The sequence below is a fragment of the Stegodyphus dumicola genome, chromosome X2, assembly GCF_044657685.1.
Source record: "Stegodyphus dumicola isolate Sdum_Otavi_A_Nest chromosome X2, ASM4465768v1".
Lineage (NCBI taxonomy): Eukaryota > Metazoa > Arthropoda > Arachnida > Araneae > Eresidae > Stegodyphus > Stegodyphus dumicola.
This window is the reverse complement of record NC_140781.1, coordinates 52037667-52055445: the sequence shown is the minus strand read 5'-3', so window position 1 is coordinate 52055445 and position 17779 is coordinate 52037667. Positions and strand designations below refer to the sequence as shown.

Here is a 17779-nt window from a genome sequence, read left to right as displayed (position 1 = left end):
AATCAGTAAATGCCGAAGAATGGGATAAGGCAATGAAAGAAGAAATTGAGACAATGAAGTAAAGAAAGGTTTGGGAATTAGTCGAAAAGCCAGAAAATAAAACTATGATAGGAAACAAATGGGTCTATACTCTAAAAAGAAATGAAAGGAATCAAGTGGTTAGATACAAAGCACGTTTTACTAAACGTGCTTTGCACAGGGATTCAGGCAGAAAAGAGGTGAAGATTTTCATGACGTTTACAGTCCTGTAGTAAATTTTTCAATCATTAAGAATATTTTTCACTATCCTGGTATGTTTATATGGATGGACTAATTGTCAGTTAGATGTAAAGAACGCATGTTTATATGCAAACCTAAATGAGAAAATATATATGACCCAACCAGAGGGATTTATTTATCAAAGAGGAAAATAAAGTGTGTTTATTACACAAGGCCATTTACGGTCTACATCAAAGCGGCCGTGAATGGTTTTGTGAATTTGAAAGTACTTTAGAAAATCTACATTTTAAGAAAATAGAATGGTGTAATTGTGTTTATATAAGTGCAAATGTAATTCTCTTGTTATATGTAGATGATATTGTGATTTTTAGTAGGATCAATATAGTATAGATAAAGTAATTTCACAGCTGAGTGAGCTTTTTGATCTTAAAAGTATTAGGCAAAAGTAAAACGTTACTTGGAATTGAATTCCTAGAGAATGAGAATGGGGTTTTTATACATCAGCAAAAATATATCGAAGAAATTTTTGAAAAATTTAAACATTTCCAGATAGCAATAACTTCACGTCCTATAGCTAAAGGCACTATTCTTACAAAATTAGATTATCCATCTACAAGTGCAGAAATGCATACATTATTACCCTTTAGAAATCTGTTAGGATGTTTAGTTTTTGTAGCTAACAGGACAAGGCCTGATATTACATATGCAGTGAACATGTTTTCACAATTTCAGGAGAATCCTGGAATTAGGCATTGGGAAGCATTGTTGAAATTGCTTGGTTATCTCAATAGTACTAAATTATATAAGTTAAACATCTAAATTTACATTGTTATTCAGATACTGATTATGCAAGTAATAGAGATCACCGCGAGTCCATGGGAGGATTTATATTGTATTTAGATGAAGTACCAGTAATCTGGAAAAGTGTTAAACAAAAATGTGTAAATTTATCAACCATGGAAGCGGAGTATATCGCCTTATCTGAATGTGTGGAATAATGTGGACGAAAAATGTCTTACAAGATGAAATTTTAAAGTTTAATTTAAGAGAGTGTAAATTACACTCATGTCCATAAATTAAGGATAATTAAGAGTCACGCGGAAATCGATCTCTAAAATAAATATATCACCTGTAAAATCACCACACACATCTTCAAGAATCATATGCAAATTTCAAGAAGTAACCAGATGACACCGATGGTATGCCACAATGACGAGAGTGTAAGAGAATAAGGAATACAGAAAAAGAAGTAAAATTGTCGCAGGCGCTTTATAAGCATTTCAGTGCAATAACCAAATAGTTATGACACAAAGGACGCACTTGGATGATTTTTTACGTGGTAGAATTATCGGCCGTCTGGAATGTGGGCGTACCTAACTGAAAGTATCAGACGAACTTGGAATTGCCCAGAGTGTCATCTCCAGGCTTTGGCAACGGTTCCAAGATGATGGTAATGTGAGTAGACGTTACAGCACAGGTCGCCACAAAGTTACAACGCCGAATGAGGACCGGTATTTGGCAGTTACTGCCAAAAGAAACAGGCAGAGCACAGCCTCAGACCTGTCTCGTCAGCCACTGATACGACAATTTCAAGGCAGACCGTGTACAGACGCTTAGGACAGATTGGTCTATATGTTCATAGACCTGTCAGATGCGTTCCACTTACTGCAACTCACTGTCGCCTGCGGTTAGCCTGGAGTAGAGAGCATGCATTGTGGACATTGAAACAGTGGGCTTGTGTGATGTTTTCCGACGGGTCCAGGTTTAGTTTGCAGTCTGATTCTCGCTGGACTTTCATATGGAGAGCTTCAGGTACCCGTTACCACCAAGAAAACATCATTGAACGACACCATTACGGCGGCGCAGGAGTACTCGTTTGGGGTGGAATTATTCTGGGTTCCAGCACTGACCTGCATGTTCAAATTGGAACCATGACAAGCGAAATCTATCGGGTCGTCATTCTGGAACAACATGTACGCTTGTTTTGGGGCGCCATGGGGGCACAATTTGTGTTTATGGATGACAACGCCCGTCCTCACCGTGCAAACATTGTAAGCGAATGCCTTCAATCAGAGGATATCACCTGTATGGACTGGCCAGCATTCTCACCGGACTTGAATCCAGCAGAGCACGTGTGGGGCATGCTTAGCCGACGAGTTGCAGCCCCTCAACCTCCTCCTACATGTCTACCGGAACTTTGGAGAGCATTGCTTTTTGAGTGGTGTAATATCCCCCAAGATCAGATCGATAATTTGATACTCAGCATGCCTAGGCGTTGTATGGACTGTATTGCATCGTCTGGGAGACATACAATGTATTAACAATCATACCAACCATGTAATATTGGTTTTTTGTAAATACTTTTTTTTTGTAATTTTCTCCAGGGATAAAAAATAGCTATTTTTTTTAATAATATCAAACGTATAGCATCGTTTTTTGCTCTTTACCATTTGTTTAATAAATAAGCTTTACAATTAAGTCAAACTTGTTTTGCTTTTAACTCTTCCTTTTCCTGATTTTGCATTATCCTTAATTATGGACATGAGTGTATTTTGTGATAACAAGTCAGCCACTGATTTTTTCAGATCGCCAATAGAAAATCGCTGAAGCACATAGACGTAAAATATCACTTTGTTAGAAGACTATTAAATGATGGAGTGTTTGACCTTGAATTTATCACCAGTAAATTAAATACTGCGGACTTATTTACAAATGCAGCGACTGCTGTTAATTTAAGAGTTTTGTTTAGATGTTTTCAGTGTTTAAAGACAGTAAGTGTTTTCATATAATACTTCTATAATTCTGTGTAAGTTTTCCTTTTGTATTTGCATGGGGAAAAGAGGGCCGTTTGTTGGCTTTAGTTTTCCACATGCAAATTTTGATCGGAGGTCAATCGGCGGTAAGCTAAACGTGGTTGCCGCCGATGACGTCAAGATCGGCGGGTTGGCCGAGTATTATATATATGTACGCCAGTATCGGCGAATGTCTTGTTCTCTTGTGTTATTATGAGTTAGCATAATGCTAGTTTGCTTTCAATCAAATGATTTTAAATGTAAAGGCTACGGTGTTAGCTCTTTTATTTTAATTTACGGAACAAAACATGAATTTTATTTAGATTAGTCTTAGCTTTATTTAAGGGCAGCAAAATATGCTTTGCCTTGATCACCACTGCCAACAAATCCTACAAAGAAATCCAGAAGCTCTATAACTACTAAGAGATATAAAGTATCAGACTGTATACCTGTCAAATGTTAAAACAAATAAGCTGCTTCATAGCTTGAAATTTCATATAGTCCTAAAACTCTGCAGAAACATTATGCATAGAAAATAAATTTCTACAAAATACCACCTATCTGTAGAAAAAGACATTTCAGAAAATATTTTGTTCTTCCTCAGATAACCTGAGAGTTCCATTTTCTGTACGCAAAGGGAGAAATAGAAATGTGCGACCGAATTAAGCGAGTGTTTGAATTAGAGTATTTCTATATATGTCAAATGTCTGAATTAAGGGTATTTCATAAAAACTATGCTCACTGATTAAAGTTTTTACTGTTCAGTGCTGTAATTATTTCTGCATAAGTTAGTACACGAAGTGTGAAAATTAGGTGACTCTATGTTGCAGAATGGATGCATATTGGAATATGGGAGTACTATTACTATAATTAGGATAGTGTCCAAGAGTGATCGGTGTTTATCAGTCATGATTCGAAAATATTTAAGTGAAAAGAAAAAGTGGCATTAATGTTAGACTGGAGAAGGAACAAATACAAAAAGGGGTCACTAAAGATCAGAACATCCCCGAGGTGTGAAATCAGGAACTTGGAATCTTGTTTTAAAAAAATAGGGTTAGAAGACATTTTGATTCAAGGGCAGACAACAGCAACAACTTATAAGGTATTTCTCCCGCTTTCCTAGCGTGCCATCGTGGTTCTGCACGCTGGGCCGGTATTTCAGAGGTCCATGGTTCGATTCGCGGTGAAGGCGGTTGCTAATTTTTCATCACTCCAGCCTCCAAAAATCCTAATGTCTCTACAGTGGTGCCTGAACTAAAAGGGTGTTGGATGCGGATTCTCCACACCCAGGATTCTGGCGATTGGGTCCCCTAAAAACCCCAGTAGGCCTTAAAACGGGGAGTATATAAGGTATTTCTCCTGCTTTCCTAGTTTGCCTTCATGGTGTACTGCTTCTGCAAGCTGGGCCTGTATTCCAGAGGTCCGTGGTTCGATTCCCAGCGAAGGCAGTTGCTAATTTTTCATCTCTCTGTCCTCCAAAAAATCCTGTTGTCTCTACAAACTGCATTCAGACCTTTTCTGTCACTCTTGATTCAGAGTAACAGAAGCAAATATTAGAGCACCGATTTTAGACTTTCAAGCTGCCCCAAGAACTTATATCAATCATTCCACTGCTGCACAAAGACTTTCTGCATTTACCTGGTCATGATCTTTTTTGTCACTTGGTATGTTAGATCAAATTTAAAATATTTTGCTTCTTAATTTCTTTAATGATGTGGATATCATATGAGTGGAAGTTTATCCGAACAGAGACTAAAATAAGAAATTGTAAAGATTTAATTAATAGAAGCTGTTTAAATAAGAGCTGATTCAAAAGGTTGTGCCATTCAATGGTTACCATACAGTTTAGAATAAGCAGGATGGATTTTTTTTTACACAATTTTAAACCACTAACTGAACTAGGTGTCAGTGAGCTTTTATATTAAAAATCAGAATCAACAGTCACTTCCCTACTATAGCAACTTTAAAGTACACTTATAGAAGGCTGACACATTGCAACAGCTCTTCCTAGACTGACTTAAGATTTTCAATTACAGTACACATTGCTTATTAATATCACTTCCATTGCAAACATATTTGAATTTATCAATTGGCTGAGTTGCACACTGTGGTATCAGTTTAAACTTGTATATTAAAATAATAACTAACAACTAATTCAATAATTATGCAATTTTGAAATTTACTTTTAAATTTTTATAAAAATATTTTTATGAAATTTTATGTTTTAGAAGCAACTGTTTTATCCATTTTGTCTCATACTGTTCATCAATGCACTTGCATTCTCAAGTTCATGTAACTGCTAGTAGTTTTTTTTTTTTATCAGCAACTACCAGTTCAGGAGTTTTTTTAGAATTTGCAGTATTTTTCTAGATTTAGTTGATACAGCATTCTACCCCTTTTGCTGTCAGTTTCTGTGATTCATTTAACACTTTTTTATACTACCACAGTTAGTTTTTATACACATTATCTCAATCCTTTACTGGCACATACTTTAAAAATTAATTTTTCTAACATCTCTCAGTGATGTCCAAACATTGGCTATCACTTGCAACTCCCCTGAGGCTTCTACATAAAAGCCATATTTTTAAAAAATACTTTTTAACTATGTTTCAAGAAACCGATTCTCTGCACTGACTATAACATGCACAGTCTCCATCAAAGACATCAATTTACTTAACTTTCTTCAAGTTACTGGAATGTGTTAATGTAACAAGATTCAGTGAACTATTTGTAAATTTGGAACTAGGTTCAAAGATTTAACCACAGCTGCTGAACCATTTAACCAAACCTCCTTCTTTTCTGCTGCATAGCTCCAAAAGCTGAAGAAAAAGGTTTTATGTTTAAACCTCCAAAACTAGTTCCACAAATTTACAAATACTATGCCAGTCCTTGTTGCCATAACACATCCAATAACTAAAGGGCTTGAATCAAGAAGGACCCAGCTCCACGTTTTTAAATTTTTGGAAAATAAAAAAAAAAACTTTAAAAATTAATTTTATAACTTATATTCTAAACATCTGTCCTCATTAAATGCGATAGTAAAAATGATGTTTTACACCTACTCCAATCCACTGCATGCAAGCCCTTCAATTGTTATCGAAGCATGTTATCTGGGACTCCTTTAAGTGCTCATATTTTCACAAAATTCAGTTCTGTTTATCATTTTCTTAACATTTTTCCTGCAATGATAGCTTTTATAATATCCTGGTCTAAAAACTAAATGTTACAAATTGTATCTGCAGAAAGAGACACTAATGGTTCTTTAGAAAGAGCTTACAGATGTATCTGAAGCACAGCAGATATCTAATAATAAAGCTATTTTTAAATTTTTCTGCAGATTCTTTAAAACTTTTTAGAATACCATAGTCAGTTTTTACACACATTATCTCAATGTCGTCATCAACTGACACTTATTCTAAAAATGAATTTTTATAACTTCCTTCAATGATGTCCGAAACATTAGCTATAGCTTGCAATTCCACTGAAGCTACTTCTTGTTCTACATCTTATCTTCCTTCGAGTCTACATTGAGCTTTTTCTAATCATAAACTCCTTTCCAACACTGAGGTTTTCGCTTTTTTCATTAAAGAATGCTGTTTTCTTAACTGTTAGGTCCATAACATGTGATATCACAGTAAATGGTAGTTTCAGTTTCTCAAAGTAGCTGTTGTTTCACTTTTAATTATGAATGTGTATTCTAGTAGCATTCTGAACCACAGTCTAATTTCTTTTGCATTATACATTTCATGTCCCTTGTAATAATTTGGCAGCCCAGGCAAAATGTCTTTTATCCAGTTTTCAGATGCATGATGAGCTGCCTCTTCTATCTCACCACGTAGATTTCGATGAACAATGTTGAATTTTTTTTCTTAACTTGTTAACCTGCCATATTACATAAAATTCTATCATGGTATTTTAGCGAATTCCAGCTTTTATAATAAAAAGGGTTCTAGAAATAGGAACACTTTTTTAGTTTCACATATTGAAACCATTCTAGAAGAGCAGTTTCAACTTTTTTAGACTTTGCGTCTTTGCACTTTCCTGAAACATATGCAAATTACACTATGCTGTTTGGAAACTTCCCAGTTTAAATGCAGTCTTTTTCTGACTGCACTTACCAAGAACATCAAAATCTTTTAAAAATTCATCCTTTTTTTAAGGCTTAAGTCTTTATGCCAAGACATTTTGAATATGTTACAAACTAAGCACACAACAGATTTTAAAAAAATGCTTCTTCCAATGATTTATTCAACTTCAGACATTTGCAAACTGCACAATGTCTCATAGGTACTGAAAAGTAGAAAAATTATTACAAAACCCGTTTTATATATAGTACTAACAATAAATAAGCCACAGTCCGCAATACGTTAAATGAATTAAGTATGAACAGCTTTGATAACAAGTAGAATACTCTGATCCTGAAAAAACAGTCTTTTTCACACCTGGGTTTTATAAGCAGTGGACATGAACAATTAATGGCAGTTTTTTTACTGATTAGTATATATTTGTTTTGGTTTCTGGGAGTCAAATGTAATAAGTAGCTGGTTTTATTAATCAGTGACTTTAATACCCAACGTACATATAAACTAGACACTTTATTTACATTTTATTTTTATATTCCTCACCACTTTCAAGAAATAAAATTAGCTCAGTGCGAATGAACACCATACCTGCCAACCTCTAAAGATAAAAATGCAGAATATTTCTCCAAAATTCAGAAGAACACGAAGAATTAATATCATGCTTTGATATAAAAAAAAAAAAAAAATTATACAAATAGAAAAAAGAAAATTGTACTTACATTAGTAAATCTCAATTAAGTAGTAACTAAAAAAATTATTAGGAAACATAAAACAAGAACTTAAAAATTGCAAAAAAATTATTGCAATGAATTTAGAGAGCATTTTTTGGCTTTAGCCAAAAATTCTTTGGAAACAATTAGTTTCCTCATAACATTTAGCAATTAAAATGTTTTCTAGAGTTTTTGGTGAAATTGAAGAACGAAACATAGTTTTGTTTTTCTTCACAACACTGAAGACTCTCACAGTCAGCATTACTGTGTGGAATTACGAGTATAGCACATAAAACTCTTGCTAGTCTATCATATTTCGGTGTTCCATCAGCTCTTTTTATTCTTTTTAAGGTACCAACGAGGACATCAAGTCTATCTTCTCCAGAACTGGCAAAGTCTTCAAACTGTGCAAAGGAAAACTGGTTCTGTAGTTCATCTAAAGCATCATTATGGCATTCATTTTCTTTAATTGTTAACAAAAATGGAAATTTATCAATAAAAAATGAATCTTTTCAAAAGATGAATTTTCAAATTTGCCACTTCAGCATTTAAAAGAACTTCATTTTGCAAAGGAAACTTCCTTACAATGTAATCACAGGCTGAGGAAAAGTACTTTCTGACATATTGAAAAAATTATTTTTTCTCATGATCTTTCAAAGAATTTACAAGTCCTGGTTTGATATTTTTGAGCAATCTTGGAGTCCGGAAACATCCGTCTGAAAAGTTGACCGGCGCAGCGCTTAGCGGCACGTTGTGTTCGATGAGGAATGCAGTAAACAAACACTCTGCCAAAATGACATCGGCATCCGAATTCGTAGCTGAATTTGAAAAAAAAATCATCCACTTTCTTTGACGTTGTCGAAGCCGAAGCATTAACTTCATGCTCTTTAGACTTAACATGCTTCACAATGTCACTTCTTCCACCGTGATTTATTATGAAGTCACACACGCTGCAAAATGCAGTTATTTCCTTTGAAGGATTCTTTAATTGTTCGGCTTTGTAGGCAGCCGAAAATATTGAGAATATGGTTTTTTTTAACTCATTTCGTAACAACGACGTATTAAGAAAATTTGTAGCACATGCAAAAAAAAAAAAAAAAAACACAGAATGCGACAATCCACGCTCGCTGAATCCGAGCTGAGTAATTCCACAAGTTCAGCGCATTGGATTGGCTGGTTTAGCGGCGAGTTGAGAGAAACCGCAGGTTACTGGATTCGAAGTAGTCGGTAGTTGGAGGTAAAACACGATGCAATTGGCGAAAAATTCTAAAATTTCGACAAAAATCACTAAAAATACTTGAAAAAGGAAAAAAATCGTAAAAAATGGATTACGATCGTAAAAACAAACGCATTTTCGTAAAAATTACGAAAAATTCGTAAAAGTTGGCAGGTATGGAACACTGTCATCCCTAACAGAAAATCAGAAACAAACGTACCCATCAAGAGACTTATGCAATTCTTTAGGATGTCTTGGTTTTACCCGACAGTCATGCCTTTTTTGAAGATGCAAGTGGGCTTGGAAAGATTCCTAGTTCTCTCCAGACTTTTTTTTTTTTTTTTAAATGCGTTATTGAAATTGTGGCTTATCACTTTATACAAGAAAAGGTCACTCTTTACTTCAAGTGCTATATTGCTGTGCATAATTCCAAACTAGAATGGAATTCTAAAATTTTAATTTGAGGCATATGAAGCATTATTGTAATTATTTACATCATTAATATGAACTGCTACAATTATAAAATGCATACCCTTTCCTCTGAGGGGAACATGCCTTCCAAAATATCTTCATACTTCAGAGAAGTTTTATAAAATTTCATTTCTTCATGGTCTTCCCATGGTGGTTCATGACAAGGTCGATTTTTCGAATAAGGACAGGATTCTGTAAGTGGAGGAGGAAAAAAAAAAAAAAAAAAAACATTCATGAGAGAAAGCATTTTAAAATGACAGGGTATTTTAGATGGAATACAGCAATATCTGAAGATGCAGAAACTGAAAACATTAGGTTGTTGCACATGAAACACTGGTTTTGGAAATGAAACTTTAGACAATAAACAGTTTCCTTATTAGCACTCAATTTTATCAATTGAAATATATACCATTAGATGTACTATGTATCTTTCAACAAAATGCAAGGCCATCCATGCCTGTTTTGTAGAAATCTAGTGTTTTAGAATCTAATATATGTGAATTTAACACATGTGAATGAAATATATATTTGAATAAATGCATAAGATATTGTGCTTATTTGTTCAATTTATTATTTGTTTCAAGAATAAAAAATTTGGGGATTTAGGAAACAGCATTCTAAAATTATGGAAAACCTAAGAACATTCTCAAATATAATATTTTATATACTTTTATTTGCTTATCTACAATTTAGTGGTTATTCTTTTCATCACTATGTATTTTTAGACAAGCAAATTCATTTGAGAAATAGAGAGCTGGAAGACCTCTCTTGCAGACATTTGGAGAATAAAGACAATGGACATTTTCATTATGAATACAAAATAAGGATGTTCCACTTGTTTCATTACATTAAAATAATAAGCTTATTTTCATTGTTGGTCTTTTTCTCCTCTTGTTTTTTTATTTACGTTTAATTTATTAATTAATTAATTTTTATTTATACTTAATTTAAACACTTATTTACACTTAATTTTTCTCAGGAATAATACAAATCTAAAGGAGGAGGGGGGTGAAAACAAATAATACCTGATTTGTTGCGGATTTTCCGTTTTTTGGGCTCCTTTTTTGCATCCTTCTCTTGCTTCTTTTTTATGAAACCCTCAGTGGCTTTCTCAACAAATCTCAGCTGCATGTAACACATATCTAGAACCTGCAAGCAAATTCTTTTAAAGTTCCAATTTAAAGCTTAAAAAATTAAATCTTAATACTAAATTATTAGTCAAAAATATTCTGTCACAGAACAAATTAGGTCTAATATTGATTTAATTGCAAAAATTAATTTATATGTCAAAATAGTCATTAATTTGTCAGCATTAAAAAGTTTTGTGAACTTAACTGATTACATCTAACGTATTAAGTTATTTTTGTAATTATTGAATTATTTGCCTAAGATAATTAATTTCTATTACTTATGAAAATTAATTTCCTCTCAAAAGCTATTTCACTCTTCAGTAAACATACAAGTGTTTTATAATATTGCTTATCATTGGAAAACTATCAAAAGATACTTCAAGATGATTAAACTAGAAGAATTTGAGTCAAACTAGAAGTATTATCAGAAACGATGAAATGAATATCTTATTTTAAATTTAGAAAAATCAAACCATTATACATTCAAGGCCAGGTCACCACATAAGTCCAAAAAATAAACCCCAAAATCATGATTTAATTTCTCAAAGTTCTAGTCTACCTTCTCATAAAAGCAAGAAAGTTTAAGTTCCTGAAAAGAGTTCCTAAAAAAAAAAAAAAAAAAAATGCTCAACTTAAAGGAATTCTTGATTTGATCTATTTTTGTTTACATAATAAACTGCACAAAATTTTTCAGAAAACACAGATTTTTTTGTATTTCTGCCAACTAAATTATTCTATCTTATATTCTCATAATAAATAAGGCTAAGATTTATAATAAATTCTTGCGCCTTTTTCCAAAACCCCCTCCTCAGATAAAAAATTGTATTTCATTATATAAATTGTCAAAAGTCAACATTATTCACATATCCTTTTATGTATTTATCCATAAAAGCATATCCTTATGCTTTTATGATTGCCAGACGACACAAGACTATGGGCCAAGTATCCATAATGATACAAATGACGATTGGTCCGATGTTTTAACAAACATGTAGCAATTTTTTTTTTTTACTTTGTTGAAAATTAAAAGTAACAAAAGCGATGAACTCTAATTTACAATTTTGCATTGACTTTGAACCATAGTAATTTCAAGTAAAAATGATCTTGATCCAATCTAAACTCTAGGAAATCAAAAAGTAGACAATTTAAAAAAAACCAGAAACTACTTAAGATAATACAGCAGAAACTGAAAAATGGATTCAAAGAGATAAAAAAACTTAAGCAGTTATTCCACTTAGGGTGAAATCATCAGAGAAAGTGCACATAAAGTGTAAAACTTCATCTTGAATGAAATCACATGAAATTCATCTGCCAAAAGACCCCTATAACTAAAGCGTGTGTTAATGAAGCAAATGATACCTAAAAGCATGCAAGCCAAAAAGATGATACAGAAATATTAACTTATTTCCCTCAAATTATATGTAAACTTGCTGATATTTCTGAAATACTAGAACTCGTATATACTCTTCTACTGTATACCTTAACCACAGACTTCAAATGTTTTAGAATCATAATAAAAACTCGTAATGAATGTCCTATTTAAACATGATAAAAGTTAAATTACTAGAGCTTTAAAAAAGATGCCAATTTAAAATGCAGGAACACAGCTAAATTCAGATGCTTATTAAATGTATAGCTAAGCAAATAAAAATCTGAAAGGTTTCAATTTTAAATTACATCCAAAGGGACCTTTTTTTTTTTAACATTTTGTGTGTTACATTTATTTATTAAATATGTTCTTTGCTTTTACCATAAAATTAAATTCAACAGCAATATCGTAAAATAATTTTAAATTGAGCATATCTTTGGAATTTCTGATACACAGTCTCGTAGGCTGGAGATGATAAAAAATTTTTCCGTAGTGTTGCTATTGCTCGCTTTTAAATCATGGAGTTTGTTAATCAAAAATATTAAATTGATAATAAAACAAATTTCAAATTAGGGCTTCCAGATGCCCATATTCAGTGGAGGATTATGTTATTCTAAATTGGATGTCTTTAAGTACCGTTTTATCACAATGTGGGAAAGCCACATACATTTATGCAGATTCTTCATTATTTAACTGTTCGACTGCTAAGCAATTCTTGCAAGAACGCACGAAAACTGCAGGACATATTTTGACTTGATTTTGTCAAATAAAACACTCTCATTTAGACAAATATCAATCAATTTTAATAATTCTTTTCATATTATAAAGCAACAAAAATACACTGAAACTCGCCGGTTTTCGAGACAAATGAGCAGAGCGTTTTTTGCGCTGCGTAGCAGTCAAATGGTTAATTTCGGTACTACTCTTATATACGCCCTCAGGTCGCCAAATGTGGAGATATGTGCTCTTCGCTGGCTTTTGGCGTGTTCTGCGATGGTTTTAGGGGCGATGTTGGTTTCTATGGCAACACTTTTTACGTGGAAAATTGGATTTTACTGTTGTGGTTTTTGTTGGAAAATAATAACCTATTGTAACCCTTTTTCTGCATCATCTCTCCTCCTTGAAATAATTCTAACTTTTACATAAGGTTTAGTTCTTATTTTAAAGGGATATAGCAATTACTTCTACTCTGTTTTTCACTGCCACTGTTTGTATTAAGAACGGACTGTTCCAGCCTAATTAATATGAAAAAACGAAACTTGATGTTACATCATCTGGAAAGCCGAGTTGTGCCGATAGCTGATTAGTTGCCATGAGATGACGTCATGTCTACTTTAGGTATAAGTATCTCGCGTCGCTGTGGTTTATGCCTTCTGGTTCCTGTTTCATTGCTCCTTGGTGTGCCATTTCCAGCCCTCATTGGAAGACGTTATTATGATGCATGCCGTCCAGTGATAAGTACCGTGGTTCCAGTCCAAGATGATGGTTCCTGTTTTCTGCAAAGCGGCTACGATGTGAGCAACTGCCATGGACGGCATCCTGTTTCTATGGTTCAGCGGCGATAGATCTCAAGTTGTGATTTCTGGTGAGCAACTGCTGTGGGTTGCATCCTGTTTTCATGAAGGCGGCATCTTCAATACAAGTGTTTTTTCAGGACTAGCGGCGATGTTTTCCAAAGCTGTGATTTCTCGTGTGTAACCACAGTGAACGGGCTTTGCCAGCTCAAGTGCACTCAAGGTTTAGCTTAATTTTTCAAGTGCCTTCTTGACCAAAAAGCATGGACTTATTTATAGTGAAGTGAAATTCATATTAACTGCGTAGTTTTTGTTCTGTAATATGTTTTTTGTGCATTGAATGCCAATATTCAAAGATCAGGTAATATATATTTACTGTATCATTAATAGTGTAATATTCTTTTAAAGGGAAAAAAAACCCTTGGGGTTAATGAATACTCAACTAAATGTAATTTTTGATAATGTTACACTCTTTAAGTTTCGGATGTTGATTAAATTTATTTATTGTATTTTTATTTTTATATATATTGTTAATAAATTGGTTAAGTTTAAAACTTTTGTCTTCAATGTCTGCACAGTATATAACCTTAGGAAGCTTCTATTGCTATTTCTGCTAAATGTTTTTATAACTTTAAACTTTGCTTATGCATCAGTTTTAGTTGCTGGTTCGTTTGTGTTGTCGGCGGTTTAAAATGGTTTATAATGCAATGAAAGAGGTGTTGGCAAAATTTTAGTCGCGTGCCTGGTACAACTATTTTTTCAGGTGGCTAGAAATTCTACAAGGATTTACAAGAAGAAAGTTCTGAACATTTATTTGTGAAAGATAGTAGCAATTTTGTGCACACCGAGTCTGGCTGTCATATAAATATGACAGAGATTACGTGGCAGCATGTTAAAGCTACGTTGCCTACTTATAATCGGAACTGCGATTTTGAATTTCATTTTGTGGTTTATATGTTTTCCATCGCTATTCTGAAATGGGAGAAAATCCTTTCAACAAATTTGTGGTGAAATTGTTTTGGTGATGTTTGAAATTGATATTTCTGCTGTTCGAAGAAGCATTCATTCATGGTAAGTGCATTTTATTTTATTGTTGTTCTTATTTTGTAGCATGTTACGTTCATTTTTCTTAGTATGAATTTCAATCATTACTGTCGTTTTTTGAATTGTTTGTAATTTATTTTAGTTTATTTTGTTTATTAGTGCACAATGCCTAGATTGTGGAATTCGCAGATTTTTTTTTAAAGTTTAAACAGGATGCTGCGTACATGGTATTCTTTGAAATTTATTGTTGTTATGTTAATTTATTAAAGCAATGTCTGCGTAGTTTGTAGATTCGTTCGTTGCCTACATTGTGCAATTCGTAGATGTTTTTTTAAGTTAAAACATGTCGCTGTGTACATGGATTCTTGCCAAATATTTTTGGTTAGAAACTTTACGTTTCTGCTATCTAAATTTTTTGTTTTTGTTTCGGATTTTTAGCTTAAATTGTGTGTTCAAAACGTGGCTTTTGCACCTGTGAAAACCGCATTTTTGGAGACATTTTAGTATGTTTTTAGTTTAGTTAAAAAATAACAATTTATACAAATAGAAAAAAGAAAATTGTACTTACATTAGTAAATCTCAATTAAGTAGTAATTAAAAAATTTATTAGGAAACATAAAACAAGAACTTAATGTTACACAAAAAAATTATTGCAATGAATTTAGAGTGCATTTTTTGGCTTTAGCCAAAAATTCTTTGGAAAATTTCCTGTCATAACAATTAGTTTCCTCATAACATTTAGCAATTAAAATGTTTTCTAGAGTTTTTGGTGAAATTGAAGAACGAAACATAGTTTTGTTTTTCTTCACAACACTGAAGACTCTCTCACAGTCAGCATTACTGTGTGGAATTACGAGTATAGCACATAAAACTCTTGCTAGTCTATCATATTTCGGTGTTCCATCAGCTCTTTTTATTCTTTTTAAGGTACCAACGAGGACATCAAGTCTATCTTCTCCAGAACTGGCAAAGTCTTCAAACTGTGCAAAGGAAAACTGGTTCTGTAGTTCATCTAAAGCATCATTATGGCATTCATTTTCTTTAATTGTTAACAAAAATGGAAATTTATCAATAAAAAAATGAATCTTTTCAAAAGATGAATTTTCAATTTGTTTTAAATTTGCCACTTCAGCATTTAAAAGAACTTCATTTTGCAAAGGAAACTTCCTTACAATATAATCACTCTGCCAAAATGACATCGGCATCCGAATTCGTAGCCGAATTTGAAAAAAAATCATCCACTTTCTTTGACGTTGTCGAAGCCGAAGCATTAACTTCATGCTTTTTAGACTTAACATGCTTCACAATGTCGCTTCTTCCACCATGACTCATTATGAAGTCACACACGCACACATTGTAAAATGCATAGTTATTTCTTTTGAAGGATTCTTTAATTGTTGGAAATTCGGCTTTGTAGGCAGGACGAAAATATTGAGAATGCGTTTTTTTTTAAACTTATTTTGTAACAACGACGTATTAAGAAAATTCGTAGCACGTGCAAATGAAAAAAAAGGAAAAAACAGAATGCGACAATCCACGCTCGCCGAGTCCGAGCTGAGTAATTCCCTTGCTGCTGAAGCGAACGCGAAAAAAATAATCTGGCGCCCACAAAGAAAAGAGTGGGAGAAACAAGTTCAGCGCATTGGATTGGCTGGTTAAGCGGCAAGTTGGGAGAAACCGCAGGTTACTGGATTTGAAGTAGTCGGTAAAACACGATGCAATTGGCGAAAAATTCTAAAATTTCGACAAAAATTACTAAAAACACTTGAAAAAGAAAAAAATCGTAAAAAATGGATTACGATCATAAAATCGTAAAGCCAAACGAATTTTCGTAAAAATTACGAAAAATTCGTAAAAGTTGGCAGGTATGTATGTACATGCATACTTTTATAGATTTTTTTTTTTAGAAAGGGTTAAAAAACACCATTCTAAAAACAGATTTCGAAGAACATCTTGGAAACAAAAGTCATAAACCTTAAAAGAAATATTTCATTCAGCATTTTAACGTAAGAACCGTTTCTAATTTTAAGTTCTTTACTTCGGTACTCTCATCCATGAGAGAGGACAGCTTAGTCCAATGTACAAGAAATTATCCTGAAATATTACCACGTCACTTTAATGAAATTATAGCAATATTTCACTCAGGGAGAGAACATATTGTCTAGCTGCCCGGGTTTGAGCCCAGCTTTAATACAGGAAGCCAAAACACATCAAATGCCATTGAATTAAACAGCATTTTGAAATGTCGCAAGAAAATTTAAATGCAATTTTGTGGAAGAACTACTGCAATTACCTACATACTAAAATTTTGACCAAAAATTCAAGAAAACTAAAATACTCTTTTTTTCTTTCGAAGGAATCAAAGTCATATACTAATGTAGGGATGCTCAACTTATTGTACTATAAAACCTAAACATAGGAATGAAATTTTGTCAGCTATGTGAGATGTCCAATACTGAGAAATTCCGTAAATTGCAGAATAGAACCTATGTCTGAAAACACACGAAAGGTAAAACATAATTCAAATACTTTTACTTTTAGCCTTGAAGCATGTGTTCTATATTAAACTGTCTTAATTCACATACAGAATTAGTAATATAATAGCTCAAAATATTGTAAGAACCAAACACGCATTGTATAATAAACATTACTAAAAATCTACATACATTTATTAGTGTTACGAGGGTTTATTTTGAAATATTATAATGTCACTTTCAGTGAAATGATAGAAATTTTCACTCAGGGAAGGGACATTCTGTCTGGCTGCCTGGGTTCCATCCCAGCTTCTGTTACAAAAGTTTCATAGAAGAATTTTAAAAATCTAGAAACGAAACTTATTAAGAAATTATTGACCATAATTGGTTCTATGATTTAGTCATTCTTACAGACATAATAACTAAAATTTTAAACTTGAGGAGGTGAGTCTTTGAATTCAAGGGTATTTTAAATTCATTTTAAATCAAAATTAACTTTGTGAAAATATTACACAAATATAAGGAACATACATTTTTACCATAATGTAATGTACGTTTTGCCACTTTGAAAATCTGGAGAACTAAAGCATGAAACGTAAGAAAAGTGAAACAAGCATTTGGAAAATCTCATCGAGCTTAAATTAGTTTCTAAATTAGATGTTTTGAGTGTATTTAAAATTAGGCCAACTACTTCATTCACTTCAAACCCATTACATAATACTAGTATTTAAGAAAAATGGTAAAAGATTGAAAATATG

The 17779-nt window shown here is 32.9% G+C and overlaps 1 protein-coding gene across 1 annotated transcript in view; it reads right to left on the bottom strand.

Moving 5' to 3' along the window:
* The window catches only part of LOC118189007 (F-box only protein 28-like), a 36509-nt gene that overhangs the window by 4596 nt on the left and 14134 nt on the right, over positions 1 to 17779 (bottom strand). Inside the window, exons 3-4 of the mRNA XM_085808835.1 lie at positions 10516 to 10639; positions 9552 to 9682 (exon numbers count right to left, since the gene is read on the bottom strand). Coding sequence (XP_085664961.1) covers positions 9552 to 9682; positions 10516 to 10639 — 255 coding nt within the window. The remainder of the gene's footprint in view (positions 1 to 9551; positions 9683 to 10515; positions 10640 to 17779) is intronic.